Source organism: Pan paniscus, chromosome 16 (assembly GCF_029289425.2).
Source record: "Pan paniscus chromosome 16, NHGRI_mPanPan1-v2.0_pri, whole genome shotgun sequence".
NCBI classification, from domain to species: domain Eukaryota; kingdom Metazoa; phylum Chordata; class Mammalia; order Primates; family Hominidae; genus Pan; species Pan paniscus.
Genome location: NC_073265.2, coordinates 42,957,068 through 42,984,521, shown reverse-complemented (window position 1 = coordinate 42,984,521; position 27,454 = coordinate 42,957,068). Strand labels below are relative to the sequence as shown.

The following is a 27,454-nucleotide window of genomic DNA, read 5'->3' as shown; positions in this document are numbered from 1 at the left end:
GGGAAAGTAGGAAGAGCCAGGACTAGAGAAAATTTTGAATAATCAAGTGGTGAGATAGGGACTATGAAACAGAGGTGGGGCTTATCTTGGCTCATGACAGAAAATCCAAAGATGTTCACAAAGGCTACAAAGGCTATGGTTCCTTCAGATTATGAGCCTCAAATCCTGTACTTCCTCTACCACTTTTTCCAAACCACCTTGGGATTCTGCATTCATAGCCTTGCTGATGAAAGTCTGTTTTGGCCTAGCTTCTGCTAGAATCCTTTAGTGCGAAAGGTGAGTTTAAAGTCTTCCCTGGCAGGTATTCCTGATTGGTAGGACAGAGTCAGAAAACACTAGAATCGTGGGCATTAGGGAGGCTTCTCCAAATAGGCCTTGTCCATATAGGCCTGTATTTCTGCCTATGGGAGTGCCTGCCATTTGCTTATTCTAGGAGGAAAAATGGATTGTTAAAATTACAGTGGACTGACTTCCAATGTCAACTTGTGCTGAAACTGAAAGAAGGGAAGTAGATGTCAGGGCCAAGGAAGAAGATAACTAGTCCTTGGAAGAACACAGGATTTTTACACAAGAAGCCAAAGTGTAAGGGATGACCCGTTGACAACCATGGGAATGAAACTTGGTTTGCTGTTGTGCCTCAGAAATGCTTCTACCAACCTACTTTACGTTGATTCTTTACAGACTTAGGATTTGACTTACAGGTTGTGAATTCCTAGAGGGCAGGAACTTGTGTTTTTTCATCTTTCATTTAGTAGGGCTTTACTAGATACTAATTATTGAATTAATAAATGAATATATTCTTTTCTCAAGGAGCCGATAATGTAGATGGAAAGGAGATTTATTACACAAAGAGGCAGAGAATAGATTTTGGTATATGACCAATTGTGTGATTCAGACTAAAATTTAAATATATGTTTCAGGAATTGATACATGTGTTACTGAGATCTGCATTCTGACTCGAAAGAAACAAAGTCTGTCAAATGCTGTATTACTTTTCTAGGAATGTATAACAAAGTACCACCCACTGGGTGACTTACACAACAGAAATGTGTTGTCTCACAGTTCTGGAGGCTGAAGGTCTGAAATCACAGTGTCAGCAGGGTTGGTTCCTTCTGAGGGTGCGACGAAGGTTCTGTCCCATGTCTCACTTAGCTTCTCGTGGTTTGCTGTCAATCTTTGGTGTTCCTTGGCCTGTAGAAGTCACCCCAACATCTGCCTTCACCTTTACCTGACTTTCTTCTCTGTGTGTATGTCTGTCTGCACATTTCCTTGTTTTATATGACTACCAGTCAGATTGGATTAGGAGCTCACCCCAATCCAGTATTACCTCATCCTCACTTAATTAATTATAGCCACAATGAGCCCATGTCCAAATAAGGTCATACTTGGAGGTACTCCGAGTTGGGGCTTCAACATATAAATTTTGGATAGGCTCAGTTCAACTCAGATGAGAATGTGGCAGATTTTTGAAAAAACCAAATTGTTTTTTAAATTTAAATTACTTTACTTTGCCAATTTGATACTTTTGAAGTTTTATCTTTATCTCTCCTAGTTAATTCACTTAATAGATGGGATCTACTGTAAGTTATGAATGATAGAATGAAGAATTATAAATGACAAGAATTTCATTTATCATAATATTGTTTACTTAGCAGGATTTATATACAGATTTTGAGATTTGAAAAACCTTCTGATAATAGAGTCTAATATTTATTGAATGCTTACTAATTAATGATATCCAAGGATTATTTACTCACATCAACCTTATTAGATTGATATTATTATTTATCCTCATTTTATTGATAAAAACCCAACGCAGAGTTGTAAAATAACCTTCCCAAGGACATAGATTGGTAGAGTTGGCATTTGAATCCAGGCTCACTGACTGGAGGGCCTGACCCACCGGTACATGCTGTCTCCTTACTCATTACGGCCGGGTGCAATAGATAATTGATCCCCTTTCATGGATGACAAAATAAGCTCCGTCGGGTCACAAAACCAGCAAATGTATAAGATTTGTGATTTAAACTTAGGCGTTACAGACATATCTTGGAGATATTGTGGGTTCTATTGTAGGTTTGATTCCAAACCTCTCTAATAAAGTGAATATTGCAGTAAAGCAAGTCACACAATTTATTTTGGATTCCCAGTGCATATCAAAGCCTATTAAGTATACGATAATATAATATCTAAAGTAACAATGTGTATACTGTGATTAAAAGTACTTTATTGCTAAAAAGTGCAAATGATCATCTGAGCCTTCTGCAAGTTGTACTTTTTGCTGGAGGAGGGTCTTGCCTCCATGTTGATGGCTGCTAATTGATTAGGGTGGTGGTTTGCTGGAGTTTGGGGATGGTTCTGGCAATTTCTTAAAATATGACAATAATGAAGTTTGCTGCATTGATTGACTCTTCCTTTTGTGAAAGCTTTTTTTTTTTTAAAGTAGTCTCACTATGTTGCCCAGGCTGGTCTCAAAATCCTGGCCTCGGGTGATCCTCACACCACTCAGCCTCTCAAGTAGCTGGGATTACAGGCATATGTCACTGTGCTCAGACCTTTTGTGAAAGATTACTCTGTAGCATGTGATGCTGTCTGATGGCCTTTTACCCACAGTAGAACTTTTTCCAAAATTGGAGTCAATCCTTTTAAACCCTGCTACTTTACCAACTAAGTTTATGGAATATTCTGAATGTTTTGTTTTCATTTCAGCTATGTTCATAGCATCTTCACCAGGAGTAGATTCCATCTCAAGAAACCACTTTCTTTGCTCATTCATAAGAAGCAGCTTCTCATCCATTTACATTTTATCAAGAGCTTGTAGCAATTCAGTCCCTCTTCAGACTACTTTTAATTCTAGTTCTCTTGCTATTTCCACCACGTCTGCAGTTACTTCCTCCACTGGAATTTTGAATCTCTCCAAGTCATCTATGAGGGTTGGAATCAACTTCTTCTCAACTCCTGTTAATGTTGATATTTTGACCTCCTGCTATGAATCACAAATGTTCTCAAGGCACCTAAAGTGGTGAACCTTTTCCAGAAAGTTTTCAATTGACTTTGTCCAGGTATATCAGAGGAATCTCTACCTATGGCAGCTATAGCCTCACAAAATGTATAGCTTAAATAGTAAGAGTTGAAAGTCAAAATTACTGTTTGGTCCATGGGCTATAGAATGGATATTATGTTAGCAAGCATGAAAACAGCATTAATCTCTTGTGCATCTCAGAGCTCTTGGTTGACTCAGTGCATTGTCAATGAACAGTATTGTTTTGAAAGGATTTTTTTTTTCTGAGCAGTAGATCTCAACAATGAGCATAAAGTACTCAGTAAACTATTCTGTAAATAGATGTTTTGTCATCCAGGCTTTCTGGTTCCATTTACAGAGCACAGGCATTATTCTTAAGGGCCCTAGAATTGTTAGAATGATAAATGAGCATTGGCCTCAACTTAAAGTCACCAGCTGCATTAGCCCCTAACAAGAGAGTCATCTTGTCCTTTGAAGCTTCGAAGCCAGGCATTGACTTCTCCATTCTAGCTAGCAAAGTCCTAGATGGCATCTTCTTCCAATAAAAAGGTGTTTCATCTACATTGAAAATCTGTTGTTTAATGTAGCCACCTTCATTAATTATCTGAGTTTAGAGCTTCTAGATAACTTTCTGTAGCTTCTCCATCAGCACTTGCTGCTTCATCTTGCACTTTCATGTTATGGAGGAGGCTTCTTTCCTTCAATCTCATGAACTCAGCTAGCTTCCAGCTTTTCCACTGCAACTTTCTCACTTCTTTTAACCTTCATAAAATTGAAGAGAGTTAGAGTGCTGCTCTGGATTAGTGTTTGACTTAAGGGAATGTTGTGGATGGTTTGATCATCTTTCCTGATCATTAAAACTTTCTCCATATCAGCAATTGTTTTGGTCTCTGATCATTCATGTATTCACTGTAGTAGCACTTTCAGTTTCCATCAAGAACTTTTCCTTTGCATTCACAATTTAGCTAATGGATTGGTGCAAAAGGCCTAGCTTTAGACCTGTCTTGACTTTCAACATGTCTTCCTCACTAAACTTAATCATTTTTGGCTTTGATTTAAAGTGAGAAAAGTGCAACTCTTCCTTTCACTTGAACACTTAGAGGCCATTATAGGATTATTAATTGACCTAATTTTAATAGTGTTTTGTTTCAGGGAACAGAGAAGACTGAGGAGAGGGAGAGAGGAGATAGGGGAATGGCCAGTTGGTGGAACAGTCAGAACAAAAACTTAATTTACCAATTAAGTTTGCCATCTTATATGGGCATAATTTATGGCACCCCAAAACAATTACAGTAGTGATATTTACAATCACAGACCACCACAAAAGATATAATAAAAATGACAAAGTTTGAAATATTATGAGAATTACCAAAATGTGATATGGAGACATGAAGTGAGCACATACTGTTGGAAAAAATGGTGCCTATAGATTTGCTCAAGGCAGGTTTGCCACAAACCTTGAATTTGTAAAAAAAAAAAAACACAATTATCTGAGAAGTACAATAAAACGAAGTTTTATTCCCTCCCCTGGGGGAAATCCTTCCCAATTTTGGCTTCGAGCTCTAATTGTGCTCCCTCCCTGGACACTCTTGCATTTACATTAACATAGCACCTATCACACTATGGGATATTCAGGGCAGGCCTGTCTCCTTAGACACCAGTAAGCTCCTTGAGATCTGTGACTTTCTTTGTCTTTCTTGTCCACATCCCTAGAATCCTTGCACAGTCTCTGACATGTAGCAGATAATAAATATTTTTAAACTAAATATATGTAAACAAAGGAAAAGGGACCAAAGAAGAGAAATCAGTTGAAGACAAAATAAATATTAATAAAGGAAGTAATTGAGTTGATAGAAGATGAAATCTGGAATAAAGGTAAAAATGTTATCAGAGGAGACTAGTATGGATATCTCAGAAGAAAACAATCTTAAAAATAAGAAAAAGTGATGGAATGTTGAAGTAATGAGGAAGCTCATGTATGAGAGACTTGATTTTCTTGGTTAATTGAAAGAAAGGATCATCAACTAAGAGTGCTGGGATATGAGGAATTACCTCAGTTAGGGTGGAGTTTTGAAAGGTAGAGGAAAGGATTTGACTATGACAGAGGATTAAAGCCGCGTTTCCCAATGTGATTTTAGGTAGTACATACCAAGTATTTATGTTAATAGACAAGTATTTCTTTTAATGTGTATTTTAAAAATATAACCTGTACATTAAACCTCATGATTTTGTGGACACTTATGATTAAGACGATTCCAAAACAAATATACTTATGTAGCTTAATTTCTTCTTACCTAAGTTTAATTAATACTTAAGGCAAGTTAATTTAAAGAGAGATATTAGGCAAACAGTTTTCCAGATTGTTTTTGGATATGGGAAAGAAAAACATGAGTCAAGACCAGAAATAGGTTTGCAGAATTTATACACACGCAAAACAATTGTTTTGTCTAGTAGCATGAATACTTAGTTAAAATTAATCAAAAGATGACTCCATGGTAAATATTTTGAGGGCAAGGATGCTGTTTTTCTGTTCTTTGTGTTCTCTGCAGCCCAACCCACCACCTGGCTATATTTAGTTCTCAATAGATATTTGTTGAATTTACTTAAGAATAGTCTAGTACAATGGTATTTTTTGTTTATGTTAGCCACATCTAAGTAAAAAAAAAAAAAAGATTTTCACTGTAAATAGAGGGTTAAATGTGGTATAAGCTAAATACATATCCACTTCTTAAAGCCTGAACTTTGAGCTTTAGACAAGGGGATTGTAGTTTCTTCAGTTTGTTTGTTCACTAATTGAATATAAATAAAAGTGAGGTTACTACCCAGAAAGAATTGAATTGTTCTCTCATACTTCTCTTACCACATCTAATGCTCATCTCCTTGACAATGACTAGAATTAGACACCCTTGGCCTTTCTTTGAATGTGTCAGCTCTGTTGCACTACAGCTCGTTGAGCGAGGAGGTGAAGTTTGAAGGCAATACTCTGTGAAAATCTTTGACTCACAAGTCTGGAAGAGCTGTGAGCTGTGATGGAAACCTCATCCATGTAATGAAAGAGATGTGATTTCTTGGCTGTTTTGCTTTATACGTGTTCCAGGTCATGAGTGTTTGGAATTCAGAGATTAATTTGCACATCTGTTTAATTCCTCCTTTGATCTCTGGGCTGTTTCAGCTTTGACTTTACCTGCTAAGATATTCTCTATCTAAAACACATTATTTTCTAGAGTTTACTAAGTAGAAGTTAATTACTCAGTAACAACATTTTTGGAGGAGCTTGGCGTTGATGTTGGTTAGGGGTTAATTCCGAAATAGTCATGTTCCAGTGGGTTGACCAGACAGAATGTTATGTGTTATTTAAATATGCCTTGGACACTCTTTGACCTCATAAAATTTATTTTTTTACCTTTTCTAAGGAGTGATCTAATTACAATCTGTTGATAAAATAATAACTTTGGCTTCAGGAGCATGTTCAAATAGATTTTTGGTGGACAGGGCTTCTGCTGACCCATGCCAGCTTGGACTGGTATGTTCTCATGGACTGAAGTCAGGCCCTATGGACTGCAGAGGCTGCTTGGTTCATAGTCTTCTATGGTTAAAGTGGATCTCATTCTGGCCTACCAGAACACCCAGTTACTTTCTCCAGCTTTCCTCAGTTTCCCTGAGTTCTTTGTTCCTTCCTAAAGCTCAACTTTGCCCTTTCCCAAACTGTTTCCACTTACTAGCTAGCTGTGTGACACTGGCCAAGCCACTTTACTCTGCTCTCCAATCTATCCATTTGTTTCATCAAGTTTATTAGGGTAAATTTATAATACATTTAATAAACTGCATACTTTTAAAGTGCACAATTCCAAATTGAGTGTACAGTTTTCACACCAAAGCTCTTTTTATCTCCACCTAAACTCAAACTTTTTTAAAGCAAAAATCCCTCCTGGGATAAAGATGACCAAGGTATGTTTTCTGGAAAAAAAAAATCTTTAAGTAATTCATCTTTGCCCCTCACAGTACCTATGAGTTCTGAAGAAAGTAGGTGGGATTCTTCTCCACTTAAGAGATGGGATTCACAGAGGTCACATAACTATAAGTGGCAGATCTGAGATTCAAACCCAGGCCTATTTTATCTCAAAGCTCATATTATTCACTGCTGTACTATATTTTCTTTCCTCTTAGTGTTTATTCTGGTTAGGATGTTATTGTCAAAAGTCATGCATTGTAACCAGGAACTTTATCCTTTGTGTTTCTAGTGGGCTGTCCTCAGTCAAGGGGTTTGAGATTTGTCTATGTTTGTGAGGTTGGTAAAGCAGACTCAGTGTCTGGGTGTGTCCCTGAAGACAGCTATTTATGACAAGGTAAACAATTCCAGTGTCCAGTAGACACCACCCACAAAACCACATTTGCATCATACTCATTATTCTGCTACCCTCAGACAAGTCAGAAAGATAAAAACAAATTGTTACGGGGAAGAAGATGAAGGTGGGCTGGAGGATGGGAGCTGTAATGGCGTGTTGTCCTTCCTTGTTCTTGCCAGGTATTGTATTTATGGAGGGAGGATCAGGAAGGCAATGAAGGCCATGTTGGAGCCTGGATGAATAAGAGGTTTATTGCTCTTGTTTTGCTTGATTTTTTTCTTTTTTAGAACAACCAAAATAACAAAGGAATTTCACATCGCAAATCCCTAAGAATTTCTGATGGGCAAGACAGGGGCATCTTTGCAATCGTGTGCAAGGAGCAAGTTCTGGATGGGCTGTTAGTAAACCTGGTTCAGTTTCTGTCTCGGCCACTCATTTCTTTGATTACTTTGGCCAAGTAACCAACTTCCCTGGGCCTTCATTTACTCATCTATAGAAGGAAAGAGCGGTAATTGTGATCTACAAGGCTCCTTTTTGTCTTCAGCTTAGAGATACCAGAGACCCTACTATGCCTACAGGTCCCAGTTATATTTGAATTTCAGATGAAAAATACATATTTTCTATAAGCATGTCTCATACAATAAACAATAATTTTTAGTGTAATCATGTCCCAAATATTACATAGTGTATACTATACAAAACTTACTTGTTGTTCATCTGAAATTCAAATTTTACTAGGCATTTTGTATCTTTATTTGCTAAATCTGGCAATCCTAATTTGGCTTGGAGTCATTGATTTAAAGATCATCATAGAGTTTAGAAGTAATAATAACAAATTGTATATTTTCATGGCCAAATATTCCAGCATATAGCCACAGTATTTTCAAGAAAAGAAATTGTAGTGTCAATACTGTAAAAGTAAAGGAAGGAAATCTCACACTCTCAAAGGTATTGCTAGAAAGTGATAGTCAAAATCTCTATCCTCAGTACAAAATTATAGTGATTCATTGCCTCATCCAGTCAATTCATTCCATATACTGAGTGCTGATTATGAACAAGGAATAATGATAAAAGTTATCTACACAGAATCACCTATACCCCCATCAGTTCTCCAAGGTAATTATTTTTTTTCCATTTTATAGATAAGAAAACCGAGGCTCAAAGAATATTTGCAAGTTACTAAGATGTGGGAAAGGAAGGCAAAACTTTATCTGACTCATTCTATTAATATTTTCTTGCCCTTTTTTTTTTTTACAATAAAGTAGAGTTTGAATTAAAATAATACAAATAGTGGCATGCTGGATACAACCTAATGATGAACCCAGAATCAGAAACTTTATATTTCTGTGTATTTTGGTAGAACATGAAGAGAGGAACTGGGGTGGTTACATTCCCCAGAATATACTTCTTCCAGAGCAAGACTATGCTTTGGTCCTAGGAAGGTCACACCACCTTTCCTCCACTTCCTCATCAGCAGAATAAGAGTTCAGCTTTACATTCTTCACATCTCTTCCAATTTCTAGTGAACTCTTGCTTCAGTATCCAGGTCAAACACATCACATAAGAAATATTACTGAATGTCACCTATGTGTTAGGCAGTGTGCCAGGGAGTAGGGATCAAACAATGAAAAGACATACATACCCACCTTTTTCTAGCTGTAATGTACAGTTTTGCAAAGTGTCCCCACGCTGGTGATTTGAGAGGCCCTATGATTTAGGAGGTGATTGGGAAGTTAATGTTGCTAGAGTAGGTAGCCTATTGCTATTTCTATTTCAAAATATATTATTTAAAGAAATTTTCACTTTAAAGCAGAACAGTTTGGGAGCTGGCAGGTCATCCTGTGAGTGTGCAACAGTCAGTGGCTATCAGCAGGACTGCATTACTGGGAGGTTTATTTCTTAGACGTGGATATAGTTTTGTGAGCTCTATAATGGTTTGAGCCCTCTACGGCTTTAAATTATTTATATTTCTAGACAAATTTTATGTAATTCAATGCTTCTCATCCTTCTTCATATCAAAGCATAAACATAGAAAATGATTATTTTCGTATACACCAGGTTGAAAGTTTCAGTTCCTCTCACCCCTATAAACTCTTCATAGCTCATTATGTACGATGGCATGCTGATGGGAGGCCCTGATTTAGCTGATTTGTATCACAATAGAGTGTTGGTTATAGAAAGGAGCACAGGGAACTCCGTTACTAAAATCCTGTGTCAATGAGAATGAAAACAGAAACGTTACTGCAGATTTACTACAAGAAGGTATTCCTTTGATCTGAAGAGAAGATTCATTTGATAGAGTTTTTTTTTTTGAGACGAGTCTCGCTGTGTCGCCCAGGCCGGGCTGCAGTGGCGCGATCTCGGCTCACTGCAAGCTCCGCCTCCCATGTTCACACCATTCTCCTGCCTCAGCCTCCCAAGTAGCTGGGACTACAGGCGCCCGCCACCACGCCCGGCTAAGTTTTTGTATTTTTAGTAGAGATGGGGTTTCACCGTGTTAACCAGGATGGTCTTGATCTCCTGACCTTGTGATCCACCCATCTCGGCCTCCCAAAGTGCTGGGATTACAGGCGTGAGCCACTGCGCCTGGCCTGATAAAGATTTTTATGTGGAATATCAAGCTATCAGTAGTACTTTAAAAATCAATATTAAAACCGGAAATCCTAATGATTTGGAACATTGCATATGGCTTTTTCTAGAAAGTAAAAATATTCACGAACTTCCTATATTTCGAATGGCTAAAAATCATTTGCAAGTAACGATTTGAAACATCTCTTATTTAGAAACAAATGTGGAAATTATAAACATGAACAGTTTTACTTTATTAACTATAAAAGGTAGGAAGTCCCAAAATATATCACAAATGCTGTTTTGGTCTTATTTGATGTATACCTAAATTTCAATCTATATTAAATATGTAATACTAAAATAACATGCTTAAATTTAATATTATGCTTTTATTTCATAGTTATGTATAAATTGCAGTGATCTATATATAATTAAACTCTATAAATTAAACTCTATAAAAATCAGCTTTTTAACACTTTCATAATTATTACACCTAAAATAAATTTTTTCTTAAAATTATTTTTTTCATTATGCCACCAAGAAATGACAAAATTGTATACATATATAATGTGAAAATGGTAGGATATACATAAATGCAACTACATAACTAGCAAGTAATTCATTTACATTGTTTTTTTACCTACTGGCTGTGAGCTTCCTGAAGCCCATTCATCCTTTCATCCTGAGAATCCAGTGTGGTATCTGAGTAGGCTGCAGTCAAGAATTTGTGTAGGAATTATTTGAGAGTTACTTAAGAGAAGTTTTATGTCTGTATGTTTGGTTGTTTATATAATTATTTCCATAGCTGTATTGATTATATGATAAAATGTTGATTACATTGCTTATATGTTACAAAATGCAATATCAAAATATACTTAGTACTAAGATGTACTAAGTACATTTATTTACTATTTGTATTTACCAAGTATTTACGTACAAAGCGTAATGTACTACAGTGTTGTAGTTTGTCCTGTGACTAGAGATCCCCGTGAGAGAAGTTCATTTGACCTCTATAATATAGGCTCTAACTTTATCCCTATCGGTGGCTATGATGCCTATTTTTTTTTCTTAGCCAAAAGGCCAAGAAGTAATGCTATATTTCTTTCTCAGTGTTCACTTATTTTCTCCAGTGAAAGTATTTATTTTGAATTGCCTTTAAATAGATGAGATTTAAAAATTATCCTACAAAATCCTACCAGCTTGCTTTAGACACCCAAAATATCATTCAGGTACTCAAATTTGGTATACAATAATTATAAATTGAGGGCTATGATAGAGGTTTGTAATCTTTTTCCAAAGACTTCTTTAAAACTTGTCTAGACACATAATCATTTGAAACACAACAGGTGTACTTCTGTCAGGAACATAACTTTCTCCTCCGCACCACAGAGATTCTATAGAGAATTTTTAATAAAATGGTTCTTTCCTTTGAGGTTTATTTTCACTTAGAGATTCCTAGGGAATTATTAGGGATATCAGAAGACATGGATTTACTTTCTATCCTATTGATAGCAAGGCACTACGTTTCTGGGGTTACTTTTTAAATTTTGCTGGGGAAAGATAAAGAGTCTGAAGAAAGTGACTTCTGATATGTGCAAGCTTTTAATCAGTTCTTTCTCCTCACTGTACAATTCATTTGGTCTTTCTCAGAATCTCAGAATTAGAAGTGATCGTAAGAATTATCTAGATCAAGCCAGATGCAGTGGCTCATGCCTGTAATCCCAGCACGTTGGGAGGCCAAGGCTGGCAGATCACTTGAGGTCAGGAGTTTGAGACCATCCTGGCCAACATGGTGAAACCCCATCTGTACTAAAAATACAGAAGTTAGCTAGGTGTGGTGGCAGGTGCCTGTAGTCCCAGCTACTCGGGAGGCTGAGACAGGAGAATCGCTTGAACTTGGGAGGCAGAGTTTGCAGTGAGCAGAGATCGTGCCACCACTCCAGCGTGAGTGACAGAGCAAGACTCTTAATCCAAAAAAAAAAAAAAATCTGGATCACATTTCTCATCATCAGCTTTCTTATAAGTGAGGGGGGGATTACATTAATGATCCAAGGCCACTTGCTCTAAATCCTATGGGAGTTTATGAGTAAAATATGCAAGGTAATACAATGATAGCATAATATGTATATTTATACCCATATGCTTTTGTTTACATCATTGTATTTGTTCCTCATAAGAATAGTGAAATGTAGGCAGCTCAGGTGATAGTAACCTAATTTTACTAATTACGGTATTTACAATGTGGTAATAACGGTATTTACAATGTGGTAATAACGGTTATAAATGGTAAAAGCAGCCCTGGAAGTACGTCTCTGAATTTCAGGTGTGTTGCACTACACATAGCAAATCTGGATTGTTCAAGATCGATTCTAGGGATCTGATTTCTTGTGGCTTTGGCCTTGGTCCATTTTGTTTTCTAATTTGGTTGTGTTAGGAATCCTGTGGCTATAAAGGTTTTTAACCTGTGAAATGCTTTGATTTACTTTCACCTCCCTAAACTCCAAATTCCTTGTCTTTTAACAATACAATAACATTTGTAAATATTTGAATGTGGGGATGTTTCATCATGCATGAGTCTTTAGAACTATATCCTGTGAAACTGCTCTGGGCCCTGCGATTATAGCAATAGACAAATGAGATAGAAGTCTCTGCCCTCAGAAAATTTGCAATCTACTGAAAGTGAAGTTGAAGTGAGTTTAATTTGAATAAGGATAAAGCAAAAGTGTTATGGTGAAAAAGTTTGACATATGGATTATCCAGAAGTATGAGAGCCAAAATAAAAATAGTAGTAGTAAGTTATTAATATTACTGTCTGCTCCACATTGTGTGCATGATCTCATTTCATTCTCACAACAACCCTGTAAGGTATCTTTATTGTTCACATATTATAGATGAGGAAACTGAGGCTCAGAGGGACAAAATGGCTCAAATTTAAGTCTAGCCTGATTCAAGTTTACACTCTTAATCCACTCTCTCTCTTTTGGTATACAGAGCTTAAAAATAACGAAAAGAGGAATTTATTCAACCAATGTTTATTTTGTCCCTATCTTCAAAGCACTGTTCTTCAGGCATTGTAGGGAATAGATGAGTGATTAAGAAATGATTCCCATATTTCAGAAGGAATGTAGAAGGAAGAAGCATCAAAATTAGTTGAATCATGGCTCATGCCTGTAATCCCAGCACTTTGGGAGGCGGAGGCGGGCGGATCACGAGGTCAGGAGATCGAGACCACGATGAAACCCCGTTCTCTACTAAAAATACAAAAAATTAGCCGGGCGCGGTGGTGGGCGCCTGTAGTCCCAGCTACTCGGGAGACTGAGGCAAGAGAATGGCGTGAACCCGGGAGACGGAGCTTACAGTGAGCTGAGATCGCGCCACTGCACTCCATCCTGGGCAACAGAGCGAGACTCCGTCTCAAAAAAAAAAAAAAAAATTAGTTGAATCAATTTTTTTCAGTAGAAAAGAATATTTTCTGCCAAGGGATAGGCAATATGCTACGTAAGGACTGATCTCTATCCTTGGGGGAAGTGTATCACTTCATTAAGGGAGACATCAATGCAGAGCGGATAATTTTCAGGGAGACACAAAACCGGAATACAGGTGACCAGTTACTGGGTAGACAGTGTTGCAAAGATTCAAGTAAGAGAAGCTAATTTTCCAGAGCAATAGGAATATAAATACTGCACCTCAAGAGTTATTTATCCCTTAGTGTAATGTTAATCATTACAAATATATTAATTCACTGGCAAATGTTCCTTGGAATTTCCTTCTCCAACTGTTCTACTCAGCAGGGTGGGTGAATTTCTTTGACTAGTTTCCTAGGTAAAGTTTAAAAAATGACACAAGTCCTTGGACAAGAGCCAAAGTGCACATTGCCCGTAAAAAAATGCCCAGTTTCCTTTGGAGCAGTGTGACCCAGGAGCTTTCCCTTGTGTACCGCTATTTAATTCTTGGCTAAGCACACGTTAGCCAAGCCAAGAGTGAAGGTCAAATGATTTTTGTATGGTGATTTTCGTTGTCTCAGTACTAAAAGCTGTGGTGAAAAGAGCAATACAAAGTCAGGAGTAGTATTTCTTAGGAGCAGAATGTTAAAACACGCCCATGTGTGTCCTTCTCACTACCTGCTTTGCAATCTTCACTTGTATCCAATTTATCTGGTATTCATGAGAGTGAGCTTTTCCCCAAAGGTGAATTTTCCTTGTCAATGAAACTTACTATCTATTTAACTCTTGTCTTAGAAATAGTTAAAATTGCTAGTTTCTATTTCCCCCCCCTTCTTATAGTAGAGTATATTGGACATCTCAGCATCTTTTATTCAGACAGGTGGTTGCCATCAGAGGCAGTAATTGTCCGGGGCTAAAGGACTGCGGAGCCCTCAGGAGTGATAGAGATGTAGGCCAATTTGCTCTTACACTAAGGGTCCCAGGACTGCCAGATTCTGCGGCTTTAATGGCGGGTTTTGTGGGCTTTTTGATCTCCTTTCTCTTTGCCGATTCACTTTTTTTTGGTGCGCACTTCAGTTGAAAATCATTATGTTCCTACTTTCTTCAGTTCATTCTCCTTCCGTCTCTCATCTGTTGATTTTGATAGAAATGAGCTGTTAAATGAGCTGTCATTTTGCTTTACTTAGGAGAATTTATGTAGGTTTGTCCTATGTGCTTTCATATGTAAGAATGTATCTGTTAATTCCCCAAGATTACACCCAATATGAAGTTTTTGCTAAAATAAATGTGTGTGTGCATAATTTTACATATTTTATTCTATTTTAATGGTTACAAGTATTTGTGTTTCTATTTCTTATTCATTCAGATTTAATAATCTGTGTTTTCTGGCTGGGTACAGTGGCTCACACCTGTAATCCCAGCACTTTGGGAGGCCATGGTGGGCAGATCACCTGAGGTCAGGAGTTCAAGACCAGCTTCGCCAACAAGGTGAAACGCCGTCACTACTAAAAATAAAAAAATTAGCTAGGCATGGTGGTGGGTGCCTGTAATCCCAGTACTCAGGAGGCTGAGGCAGGGGCAGGGGCAGGAGAATCACTTGAACCTGGGAGTGGAGGTTGCAGTGAGCCGAGATCACACCATTGCACTTCAGCCTGGGCGACAAGAACGAGACTCCATCTCAAAAAAAACAACAACAACAAAAAAAAAACCAAAAAAAGGCTTGTGATCTATATTTTCTCTAAAAATTATTTCACTTACCTTTCCAAATTTTTAATATTAAGTTAATAATATTCTCATTTAAGATATCTGAGTTTACTCATTTTCTCTATATATTAATTTTGATGTTTTTAGGGCCTTCCTTATCAAACTTGCCATAGATTTCCTCACGTTATTTCTCTTTTCAAAACCTGGGTTTCCCAAATGTCCAACAATGATAGACTGGATTAAGAAAATGTGGCACATATACACCATGGAATACTATGCAGCCATAAAAAATGATGAGTTCATATCCTTTGTAGGGACATGGATGAAATTGGAAACCATCATTCTCAGTAAACTATCGCAAGAACAAAAAACCAAACACCGCATATTCTCACTCATAGGTGGGAATTGAACAATGAGATCACATGGACACAGGAAGGGGAATATCATACTCTGGGGACTGTGGTGGGGACGGGGGAGGGGGGAGGGATAGCATTGGGAGATATACCTAATGCTAGATGACGAGTTAGTGGGTGCAGCGCACCAGCATGGCACATGTATACATATGTAACTAACCTGCACAATGTGCACATGTACCCTAAAACTTAAAGTATAAAAAAAAAAAACAAAAAAAACCTGGGTTTCATTTGTAGATTATTTCTTTTATGTTGTTGTTTTTATAATATATACGGTTTTGTCTGCATTGTTTCCTTTTGCATTCTTTGTATTTACCCTGCTCTTCTTTTATATAAGATTTTAATTTGGCTGTTATTTACTTATTAATTTGCTGTCTTTTTTCTTACTAATGTATTTACGTGTTTAAGGCTGTAATTTTTTTAATACAAAACCTACATTTGGCAAGTTTTATTATACAACGTTTTCATACTTTTGAGTCTTAACTACATCGAATTTATATTATGTTTTCTTGGTAGCCCAGGGATCATTTAGAATTTGTTTTAGTTTCCAAACATTCAGACAGGGAATATTTTAAACTTTTGTGTTATGCATATGTTACAGGAGTGGGGAAGGAGGCAGTTTCAGATTTTTATCGATTGTGGTCAGATAATGTTTCCTAAATGGTATTAATCCTTTTAGATGTTTTGGGACCTGTTTTGTGGTCCAGGAGGGTCACAGTTTTATAAATGTTGTATGCGTGGTCTCATTGAAATGTATTTTTATTTAATTCCTAGATGCAGGAATCTACATATTTTTGTGATGTTACTAATACAAATTATGTGGTTCAAGTATTTAATATCCTTAAATTTTTGTTGTCTGCTTGATCTGTTTATTACTAATTGAAACATGTAAAATCTCTCTGTGTCATAGTTAATTTACCAACTTTTCTTAGTGATTATGCTATATTGTGTTTTATGTATTTTGAGACTCTGCTGTTGAGTATCTAGAGACTATTATCCTTTTCTGGTGAATGACTTATTTAATCATTATATAGTGACCACCACCCCCCCGAACAGTGGTTTTGCTTTAAAGCCCATTTTGTCCAGTATTATCTCAGTTTTCTTTTATTACTATTTGCCTGGTACATTATTATTCACCTCTTTATTTTCAACCTTTCTACGTTAGTATTTTAGGAATCTTTTGTAAGTAAGATATAGTAGGATATATTCTAATTGATGATTTTTGTCTTTTAACTAGCAAGTTTAATCCATTTATTCATTCTGTTGCTAACATTATTTATTCCGATGCTCAAATTGTCCATGGTTTGGCCTGTGGGAGGTCCTTCAAGCAGACTTCTGTGTTCCTTTGATATATCCTCACTGTTTGAGCACTTCCTTGTCTTAACAGCAATTTAGTCCAGTAGCATCTTGTGTTTCCCTGCTCCAGGCCTGGAGTCAACCAGTTTCCCAATAAAACCTGATTCCTTTTTAGTAGAGAATAGTATTTAGAGATGCTATGTAAGCCCATTGCTATTGGAGTGTTGCTTCTCCCAAGACTCCAGCTAACAGAGATGGCAAGTCTGTGTGTGTGTGTGTGTGTGTTTTACATCTACCTTTGTTTTACACCAGTTCCTCTAATTCGACTCCAGTACCACAGGGATCATTCAAGTTTTTTCCTTTCCATATTTCTAACTCTTTTTTTCTAACAGTAAGAAATCTGATTCCTGTTATAAATAAGCAATATACTAATTATTGGCCATCAGTCTGTTATGTAACCAATTTCCTGTAAACGTGCTACCCTGTCCTCTGTGTGGATGCCCTCCTGATCATTTTCTGGCTTTAACACTTCTTGTGGACCTGTCCACTGCCTAATATGTGAATATCCCGCTTGTCCCTGTATTCCTTTACTACATCTGATTACGTTTTCAGGCAGCAACTTTTCTCATCCTACCAGTGCTCTCAGGATGCTCAACACCCCTCAGTGTGCATGCCTTCCTATCCTCCTTGGGCTTCAACACTTTGTGCCAGACCATCCTTGTAAGTTGATGTCCTCCTCACCCTGCCCAAGCTCTGGCCCCTCACAGCAGGGCCACTTCCTTCACTGTCCTTACCCCTGTTAGGCTCATGACACTCCTTGTTGAGGAACCTCATTATGTGAGCTCCTTTCTCACTTGTTCCTGCTCCAATACCCAGTGCCAGACAGCCCTGTATACATTACTCCTCTTCACCCTGCTTGGAGGCTGCAGCTTCCATGCGGCTGCACCTCACATGCAGCTGCCCCCACATTTGGACACCTCACTCACCATCCCTGGGCTCTACTCCACTGTCTTCCTATCCTGATGCCCTCCTCATACTATTTGAACTCCAACACTCCACTCTTGCTCTGTTCTATTAATACTCCATGGCTTTAGGACTGAATTAGCAAAGAAGGGAAAGGGTTCTATCATTTTTGGAGCTTATATTAGATAAATATTGGGTCTTTTCACTTAGCATCTGTATCTCTTAACATCTGTGATTTATCTTAATGTCTCTGAATTCTTTTTACTCAACATTTTCATTTTTTTTTAATGACTTCTTGCTGTATTCTGGGAAATTTCCTGAAAATTGTATTTAAGTTAATTATTCTCCCTTCACTTGGGTCTATTCTGATTTGTCCTTTTGAGATTTGTTATATTTTAACGATTATGTTTTATTTCTAGAAGTAATATTTGTTTCTTTTAAAAGTCTACCTTTTTTAGGTTTTTTCTTTGGGTTTTTAATTTCATCTTTTGTCTATTTATTGATTTATAATAATTTATTATATTTGTTCTTCTTTTGAAATATGTTTTAGATTGTTCACTTATTGTTAGTTCCTGGGGTACTAATCTTTCTGTTTGCTCATGGTTTATCTTGAATGTTTTATAATTTTTTATTGTAAGATTATTTGCTACTGGGGCTAATTGTTTTACAGAAATCCCGTTCACTCTTGATAGTGAGAGTGTCTTTCAGAATGCCTTAAGTAAAACATTAAACAACTTTATTGAAGTATAATTGACACACATAATATTTGCGTGTATACATAAATACATTTAAAGTATAAATTTAAGTTTTGACATATGTATACCCTCATGAAACCATTACCATAATTAAAATAATGAACTTATCTACCACCTTCAAAAATTTTCTTACTCCCCATTGTAATGTCACTGTTCTGTTTTTTCTTTCCTTGAGCAATCACTGACCTCTTTCTGCCAAACTGTTTTCCATTGTACATTCCCCCCGTCAGTGTATGAGTTCCAGTTGCTGTACATTCTTCTTAATACTTGTCATGGTCTTTTTTTTTCCCCCTGTCTTGCTCTGTAGCCCAGGCTGGAGTGCAGTGGCACAATCTCAGCTCACTGCAACCTCTACCTCCTGGGTTCAAGTGATTTCCCCGCCTCAGCCTCCCGAGGTAGGATTACCAGTGTGTGCCACCATGCCTGGCTAATTTTTGTATTTTTAGTAGAGAGGGAGTTTCACCATGTTGGTCAGGCTGGTCCCGAACTGCTGGGTTCAAGTGCTCCACCTACCTCGGCCTCCCAAAGTGCTGTGATTACAGGCCTGAGACACTGCGCCTAGCCATTAACACTTGTCATGGTCTTTTAAAAAAATTTAGATATTCAAATAGGTCTGTAGTGTTTCTGACAAGCCTCCCAATAGTATCATTGACCTGGAAACAATTTTTTATATATAATTATCATAAAAGTATTATACATAATTCCAGAATCCCCATGTGAAGAAATTCATTCCGGAATTATATATAATATTAAATTTTTTTTTTTTTTTTAGTCCCAACCCATTTGTACTTCAGGCTTGACAGATTTTTCTTGGGAGATTTGGAAATACTCTTTCTTATCTTCCTGGGGTAGTTTTTCTGTTCCTCTTTCATTGAGCAAGGCCACTTCTGAGAGTTTTGCTTCCTATCCTTACATAGGGATTAATATGCAAACTCTTAGCCAAAAAGCCACATACTAATTTAGTTCCAATACTTATTGTACTGGTTTTCTGGTTTCTCTTAGTTTTTCACTGCTTGGGATTTTCCAGACTTATTGATAAGCTTGGTCAGGAAGCAACAACTTGAAAATAGGTATAATGCATTTTTCTCTGTGTTTGAAGCAGAAGAAGGTCTGTGTTCTGGTTACAGTATTATTGAAATCAGAACTCTCTGGGTAGCTTTGTAGTATGATTAATATGTATAATCCTGGTATTCAGAATTGCAATGCTCAGAACATTTCCTGTAGAAACTTTGGCTTCATGGTGTTTGGACATGGCAGTTAGAATAATGCAAGTGTATTATAGACTAGATAGACTAACATATTGACCTAAGAAGTGAAAATGGGGAACTAGATACTGAATTCCAGACAATGGAACTACAAGGAAAATTTGTGTTCATAGTGTCAGTGCATACCCATGTTTATGTATATATTTGTGTGTGTGTAGACATATATAATTGAACATTAGAAATAACATGTATCATAAGTTTTAAAAATTTATATTGGTATTTACCTTTTTGGTGGTTTAGCAACAGAAATCCTGCAGGACAGAAGGTTTTCATTTTCTTGACTTTCTCAAAGCAATGTGGGAAGTATGCTTGGCCCCTTTCTCCTCTCTTTTGGACATTTTTAATGGGATTAAATATATAATGCTAAATTGTCTCCCAAAATTGTTTGTGTTTCAGGAAGGAATGACAATTTGGGGAGAATATTTAACTCAGTGTTTCACAAAATATAATGCACACATCACTGAGTGATACTTTGGGTGGTCATAGATAACATTTTTTGATACTTATGTATTCATTTTAACCCTTGTAACTAACATATGAATGTAGTAATTTCATAAAGATTATTGTTTAGGAAGATACCAAACATAAAAATAGGTAAAATAAAAATTATTATTAAAAATAGAATATGGCAGAAATCATGACAGTCATACATGAATCTTGAAGACTAGGAAACACTGTTTTTATGGAAAAGATTTATTTTTTTAATAGCAAATTCACCAATTTCAGGTATTTATTACCTAGATGAGGTAACATTTCTAGGGAGAGAGAGTCTGCAAAGCTGGCTTCAAATTATACCATGTAGACAGCTCTATGCTTCTTGAGAGGCCCAGCAGGACTTTGCAGCAAGTTGGATGTAGCCACAGGAAGAGCTGGGTGTGAAGTGAATAGACCATTCCTTTCTTTCTCTTCATCAATAATAAGGAATTTGAAGATAAGTCATTCTTGTTTGATGAATTAGTAGTGTGCATGGTAATTTCAGTTTCTGATGACTACTTTCTATTCTAATTGACGGGGAAACACCCTTTTCCATAGCCCCAGGAGAACACATCATTGAAGTTTGGTCATCATAAATCTGCTTATAATATTATCGGTTTCCTCAAATTTCAAAAAGATGACCATGTATGCTTCTTCCCTTCTTTGTATGTCAGGATTCGTCCAAAATGAGGACTTCCCTGCAGGCAGTGGCACTCTGGGGACAGAAGGCCCCTCCCCACAGCATCACTGCCATCATGATCACTGATGACCAGCGAACGATTGTGACTGGAAGTCAAGAGGGTCAGCTCTGCCTCTGGAATCTCTCACATGAACTAAAGGTTAGTGAAAGCTACTGATATTGGAACAGACACCACTCACAAAATACGGACAACTTGCATTTTCTATCTGCAATGACAGTGGAAGGTTTGCATGATTGTTAAAAAGATGTTCATTAAAGTAATAAATTGATTTTACTTCTGAATTTTGAGAAAATAAAGTATTATATGATCGATCAAGATCATATTTGAAAATTATATTATGAATATTGCTAATCTTAGCTACAGCTAAGTGTTACCATCCTTTAAGCTATGCTGAGTTTTACTATTTTATATCCTGAATTATATGTTTAAGTAACTGAACTACAGGCATGTAAGTATAATTTTAAAAATTATGGCTCATTAATCTAAACAAAGGGCACCCTTGAAAGCCACGATTAACTAAATGAGTAATATCTTAATTATGTGGATGTTTCTGCTCATTTGGCCTTCTTGCTATTCTTTTAGTCTCTGCCTGCCTGTGATTTTTACAGATCACATCAAAATGCTCTAAATCCAATTTACTATTTTCGTCCTTCTATTTCATAACCTGACCTCACCTAGGATTTGGCCCATTGATTAGCAATTAATTGTCCCTGTCTCAAGTCATAAACATTTAACATATCGGAATAGATATTTGCTTAACTCTAGCAGTCTCTAGACCCAATTTGAACAGTTAAACTAATGATGTAGTTAAAGTATACTGCCCTCATTAAGAAGCCTTTTAAAGATCAAAGACTATTTTTAGCCTTTAAAGTTTGTCACTTTAAAACCTAAATTAACAATTAATTGTAATTCTATTTTATAGTGTAATTAATTAACATCTCCCATCACTGAACAGTTCTACTACAGGACTGCCAAGAACTGCATTGCAGACCAGCTCAGCTCAATGTTAATGAACGTTCTTGAAGGAAGGATGGGTATTATTGCAACAGTTGTGCTTTAAAAATAGTGGCTCCCTTTGAAAATTAAAACATTAATTTTCTATTATAGTTTAAACACAGATTCTAAGTGACTAAAATATCTTACTTATTTTTAATGTTTAAGTGTATTATTTTCTGGCTAGAATAGTTGTGTAATAATATGTAGGTCACTATAAGCTTAAGAAATCTGGAATTCTAGCATCTTCATATTTATAAAGGCATTGCTAATATTTATTCAACTTTTGTTTAGCATACATTTGTTGAGTGCATGCTATAAGTTGTGTGGTATGGTGGGTACTCATTTGTAAATTCAAATGTGAATGATAAGACCTGGTGCTGGCTGCCCAGGAGGTTACAGTGTAGTACAGAAAAAAACTGGCTACTGTGGCACAGTTATGATGTAAGGCACTCTAAGCAGGGAATGGTCTGCACTCCATATTCAGTGGAGAAGTTATGCCATGGGTCTCTTAGGAGCAAGTCTTCTGCTTGGATTCAGAGTAGTGGTTCTTACAGGGAGCAATTTTCCTCCCAAGAGACATCTGTTACTATCTACAGACATTTTGGTTGTCACAATTGAAGGACAAGGTGGCATGTAGTGGGTGGAGCCAGAGATACTACAAAGGTCATATAGTGCACATGACAGCTCCTCACAATAAATAATTTTTCCATTCCAAATGCCCAGAGTGCTGATACAGAGAAATCCAGGGATAGAGATATGGGCTGGGAATAGGAATTAGATTGGTGAGAGTGGAAGAAGCAAAGTTATTCTACATTAAGGAGACTGCCTGTGCTTGGAGGAAAGGGAGGAGCTGTTTGTTGCCTTAACCTAGGTGTGAAAAAGGATCAAAGAGAGGTAAGGCCAGAGGGGAAGACAGGGGCCTAGGCGTGGAGAAGTTGAGATGACAAGTGAAGGAATTTATATTGAATTCTCGAGAACTATAGAGGAGATTTAAGTTGGGGACGGGATCAGCTTTGTGTTTTTCAAATTCACTGTGAGGACATTGTGCAAAAGTTAATTACACAAAGTTATTGATTCGTATGAATGTGAGATACTCCATGTAAAGATTTTCCCGAACATTTTCTATGGCTAACCATAGAGCCAGACTGAATAAATAGCATCTCTTGTTTTCCCATGAATCTTGCCCCCCACATTGCAACTAATCAACTATTAGTAGGGAAAACTCCAGAATGAAAAAAATCAAGGGCACTTTTCAGTTCTCAACAAATCCTCTTGTTATCCATAAAGTGGTCAAGTGAGTAGATTAATGGGTTAATACTTAGTGGTTTAATTTTATTTTTGTTTAAAAAATGTGTATATAAAGGAATAATTTGGGTAGGGGTAGAAAAAAAGGAGTCCTTGAGGACAGAAGAGACTGTAAAAAAGGATGTAACTACATGGGTGACTGAGTCACTGTAGGGCAGCATCTCAGGGAGAGGATGGTAGGAAGAAGAGAAGGAAGTCGGGCATGGGAGGTTGTAAAGTGAACAGGGAGCCATTTATTTTCTCTTCATACTAAGTTTGGAAAGTTCTTTTCCCCTCCAAAAGTATGTAGGTAAGAGAATACATCAGGTTCTGTGGTCTTAAACACTCGCTTGCCACCACGCAAAATGGAAAAACAAACCAGGGACACTTATTTATGCTTTCATTAGGCAAACTACACAGGTACTTTTTGTTCTAGGCACAAATCCCTCCTCCAGGTTTCTCGGAGTCCAGTACGGGAGACAGACTTGTAAATAGGAATTTGTAAGGCACTGAGATACTTTCCATCTCTATGAAGTTGACTATTCTACATATCTCCTGTAAGTGGAATCATACAGTATTTGTCTGTGATTGGCTTATTTTATTTAGTATAATGTCTTCAAGGTTCATTCATGCTGGAGCATATGACAGTATTTCCTTTCTTCTTAAGTTTGAATAATATTCCACTGTATATATATACCACATTTTGTTTATCTGTTCATCTATGGATACATACATGGGTTGCTTCCACCTTTTGGCTATTGTGAATGATGCTGCTATACACATGGGTGCACACATAACTGTTGGTATCCTTGCTTTCAACTCTTTTGGGTACATACTGAGAAGTGGAATTGCTGGTTCATGTAGTAATTCTATTTTTGAAATTATTTTTAATTGACACATAATTTTGTACATATTTATGGAGTGTTAATTCTATTGTAAATTTTTTGAGGCACTCCTATGGTGGCTGCACACTTTGCATTCCCACCTGCAGTACACAGGGCAACCAATTTCCCTGTATCCTCACCAGTGCTAGTTACTTTTTTTTTTTTTTTTGAAATAGCCGTTCTAATGGGTGTTAAGTGGTATCCTGTTATGTTTTTGAATGGAAAGCCTTTCTGAGAGTGATGCTTGAGCTGAGTTCTAAAGAATGCACAGGAATTGAAGGTGAGTTTGTAGACACAGGGAATGACAAGTGTGTGTGAAAGTCATGAGCATTTTGCCTTAAGGGAACTGGTAAAAGTAGTTGAGTAGACCTGGAGCATACATGGTGAATTAGAAGTGACAGGCTCATCTGGAAAGGACAGGATGGGTCCAGCATGGAATCCCACAGGCTGAGGGGTTTATAAGTTTTGTTTTGTTTTGTTTTCACTAGATAGAGCTAATAGCACATAATGATTAAAAGCAATGGTGATTTTAAGGGCTTTAGAGGATATTTTATGTGAGAAGATGACATAATACTATTCAATTGTATTTGGGTTTTAGAAGATCACTTGCTAGCAATGTGAAGGGCATATTGGAGAAAGGGGGAGCTGACATCAGGGACAGGGACTATGGCTAGCAGACTTCTACTGTAATTTACTCAAGAAAGGTTTTGAGGATAAACCAAATGAATGGCAGTGAGGATGAAGAGGAGATGAAAACTGAAAAGTCATTAAGAAGAGAGAATGGACAGAACTGAGAAACTGATTGGATGTAGGGTAAGGGAGCAGGAACAGCCAAGGATCTTTCCCAGATTTGGGGTTTGGGAGCTGGGTGGGACTGGTAGAATGATGGTATTATTCATTTGCATAAGGAATAAAGGTGATTAGAGAATAGGAATAGGGAAGGAAAAAAGGTGGTGTAAGTTCTGCACGTCTCAGAGTGCCCAAGTATTCAATAGGGGTTTGAAGATGTGCCTCAGTCTTTCCTTGACCATGTGCAGTGGGATGGCAGGGCATAGGGGAGCTAGAGAATAAGTGTCTCCCTGTCTTGGGCTTCTCACTGCATGCCTAGATTATACATGCTGCCTTTGAGTTCAAAGTCTGACTCCCATAGCCCTCTAGTTTCCCCAGAATTTTGTGAAGTCTACCAGTGAGGAGCTTCTCCAAATCCTGTGGCAGCAAATTCTTTACTTGGGTTTTCTGGCATTGATTGCTTGTTTTCTTAAAAGCATAGAGAAAGGTGTGGTGAATATCCTGTCAGATAGATTCCCTTAGTATTGCTATGTTCTGCTCTTCCGCCTGTCTAATACTCAGAAGGAAACACAATAAAATGAAGAAGAGCAATGTGTGGAGACAAAGAATGGAGATCTTAGTCAAGTGCCAGCCCTGATATTTACCAACTCTGTGATACTGGGCAAATGACTTATATTCTTTGAGCTTCAATTTCCTCACCTGTGAAATGGGGATTTAAACACTACTCTGTGATTGTGTTTTTGTCTGGAATATGGTAGATGTTCATTGATGTGGTTTGGCTCTGTCCCCATCCATGTTTCATCTTGAATTGTATCTCCCACAATTCCCACATGTTTTGGAAAAAACCCAAGGGTACATAATTGAATCATAAGCCTGGTCTTTCCCATGCTATTCTCGTGAAAGTGAGTTAGTCTCACAAGATCTGATCGTTTTAAAAAGGAGAGTTTCCTTGCCCAATATCTCTCTTTGCCTGCTGCCATCCAGGTAAGATGTGACTTGCTCCTCCTTGCCTTCCACCATGATTGGGAGGCCTCCCCAGCCATGTGGAACTGTAAGTCCATTAAACTTCTTTCTTTTATAAATTGCCCAGTCTCAGTTATGTCTTTATCAGCGGTGTGAAAACAGACTAATACATTCATCAAGTTGTGTGTTCTTTTCAGTCTCCCATTGTGCTGTTGGAAGTACCTGGAGGTGATGGTGGTGGTCAGGAGGAAACAATGCTTCATAAAAGTAGAGCTAATGGACAACAGGAAAGGTCTTGCAGATTTCATCATGACAATGACTAAGTGTGATTGTAGAATTTTTGAATTTTGTTATTCTTCACAGCAGTTCTACAATATGGTAAATGAGGAAATTTTAGTGAACTGTCACAGCTTATTCAACTATATGTGGGGATTTAGTAGTAGAATGAGGACTTCATATGAAAGACCATGATGTTCTGTTCTGATATTTTGTCCATGGTAGATTTTCTCTGGAGGAGGGAATATCCTTGATGTTCCCTCATTGATTGCTTAATTTGGCTTTTAATAGACTGGAAAGGGATTAAATGCATAGGGATATGCACCCCTGAGTGTGATGACAGGGAAAGATAGTATGTTGTTCTCTGAGATGGAACCTTCTGTACTTCTCAGGAAAAAGGTAGAGCGAACTTGAATTGTGCAGGATTCTAATCAACCACAAAACACTTCTTGTAGCACTAAAAAGTTAGTCTGACAACAGCTCTTTTAAGAAGGAAATATTTCTGATTATGATAGAAATGATACAAAGGCAGAGAACAATTATGTCATGAAATAATTTATCCTCATTAATATGGCTGAGTTACCATCTACATATGTTCGTATAGTTCGGAAAAAACATAATAGATATTAATTCATTTGGAAAATAGATTTTTATTACCCACAAGACATTTGCTAGCCATTCAAATTCAATTTTTGGTCTTTTTTTTTTTTTTTTTTTTTAAGACAGAGTCTCACTCTGTCACCCAGGCTGGAGTGCAGTGATGAGATCCACTACACCCAGCTAATTTTTGTATTTTTAATAGACATGGGGTTTCACTATGTTGGCTAGGCTGGTCTCGAATATCTGACCTCAAGTGATCCACCCGCCTCAGCCTCCCAAAGTGCTGGGATTACAGGCATGAGCCACCGACCGCGCCGGGGCAATGTTTGGTTTATTATTGACAACTCTTTCTCCATCTGAGGAGATCTTACATGTTTTCTGTTTTGTAATTTAATTTTCATCATCTTGTTTTACAAAATAATGAGGAATTTACTTCTTTCACACATGAGATAGTAGGGGAATTAGCCCTTAGTGTCATATTTTTAAAATTGTCATGTAGGAGGAAAGCACTGGGTGTTTGTTTTTTCTTGAGATGGGATCTCACTCTGTCACCCAGGCTGTAGTGCAGTGGCATGAGCTCAGCTTGCTGCAGCTTTGTCTGTTAGAGCTCAAGCGATTCTTCCACCCTAGCCTCCTGAGTAGCTGGGGTCACAGATGTGCGCCACCATGCCCAGCTAATTTTTAAAAATTATTTGTAGAGATGAGGTCTCAC

General features: G+C 37.3%; 1 protein-coding gene across 2 annotated transcripts in view; it reads left to right on the top strand.

The window, feature by feature from the left end:
* Nucleotides 1–27,454, top strand: part of WDR72 (WD repeat domain 72) — a 247,152-nt gene that overhangs the window by 6,797 nt on the left and 212,901 nt on the right. The window contains exon 2 of one of the 2 annotated variants that reach the window (XM_008953180.5): nucleotides 20,924–21,088. In XM_008953180.5, the coding sequence (XP_008951428.4) occupies nucleotides 20,936–21,088 (153 nt within the window). In that variant the 5' untranslated portion in view covers nucleotides 20,924–20,935. Of the gene's footprint in view, nucleotides 1–20,919; nucleotides 21,089–27,454 lie in introns of those variants that run through there. The other variant, XM_003827853.6, reaches the window with a different exon arrangement.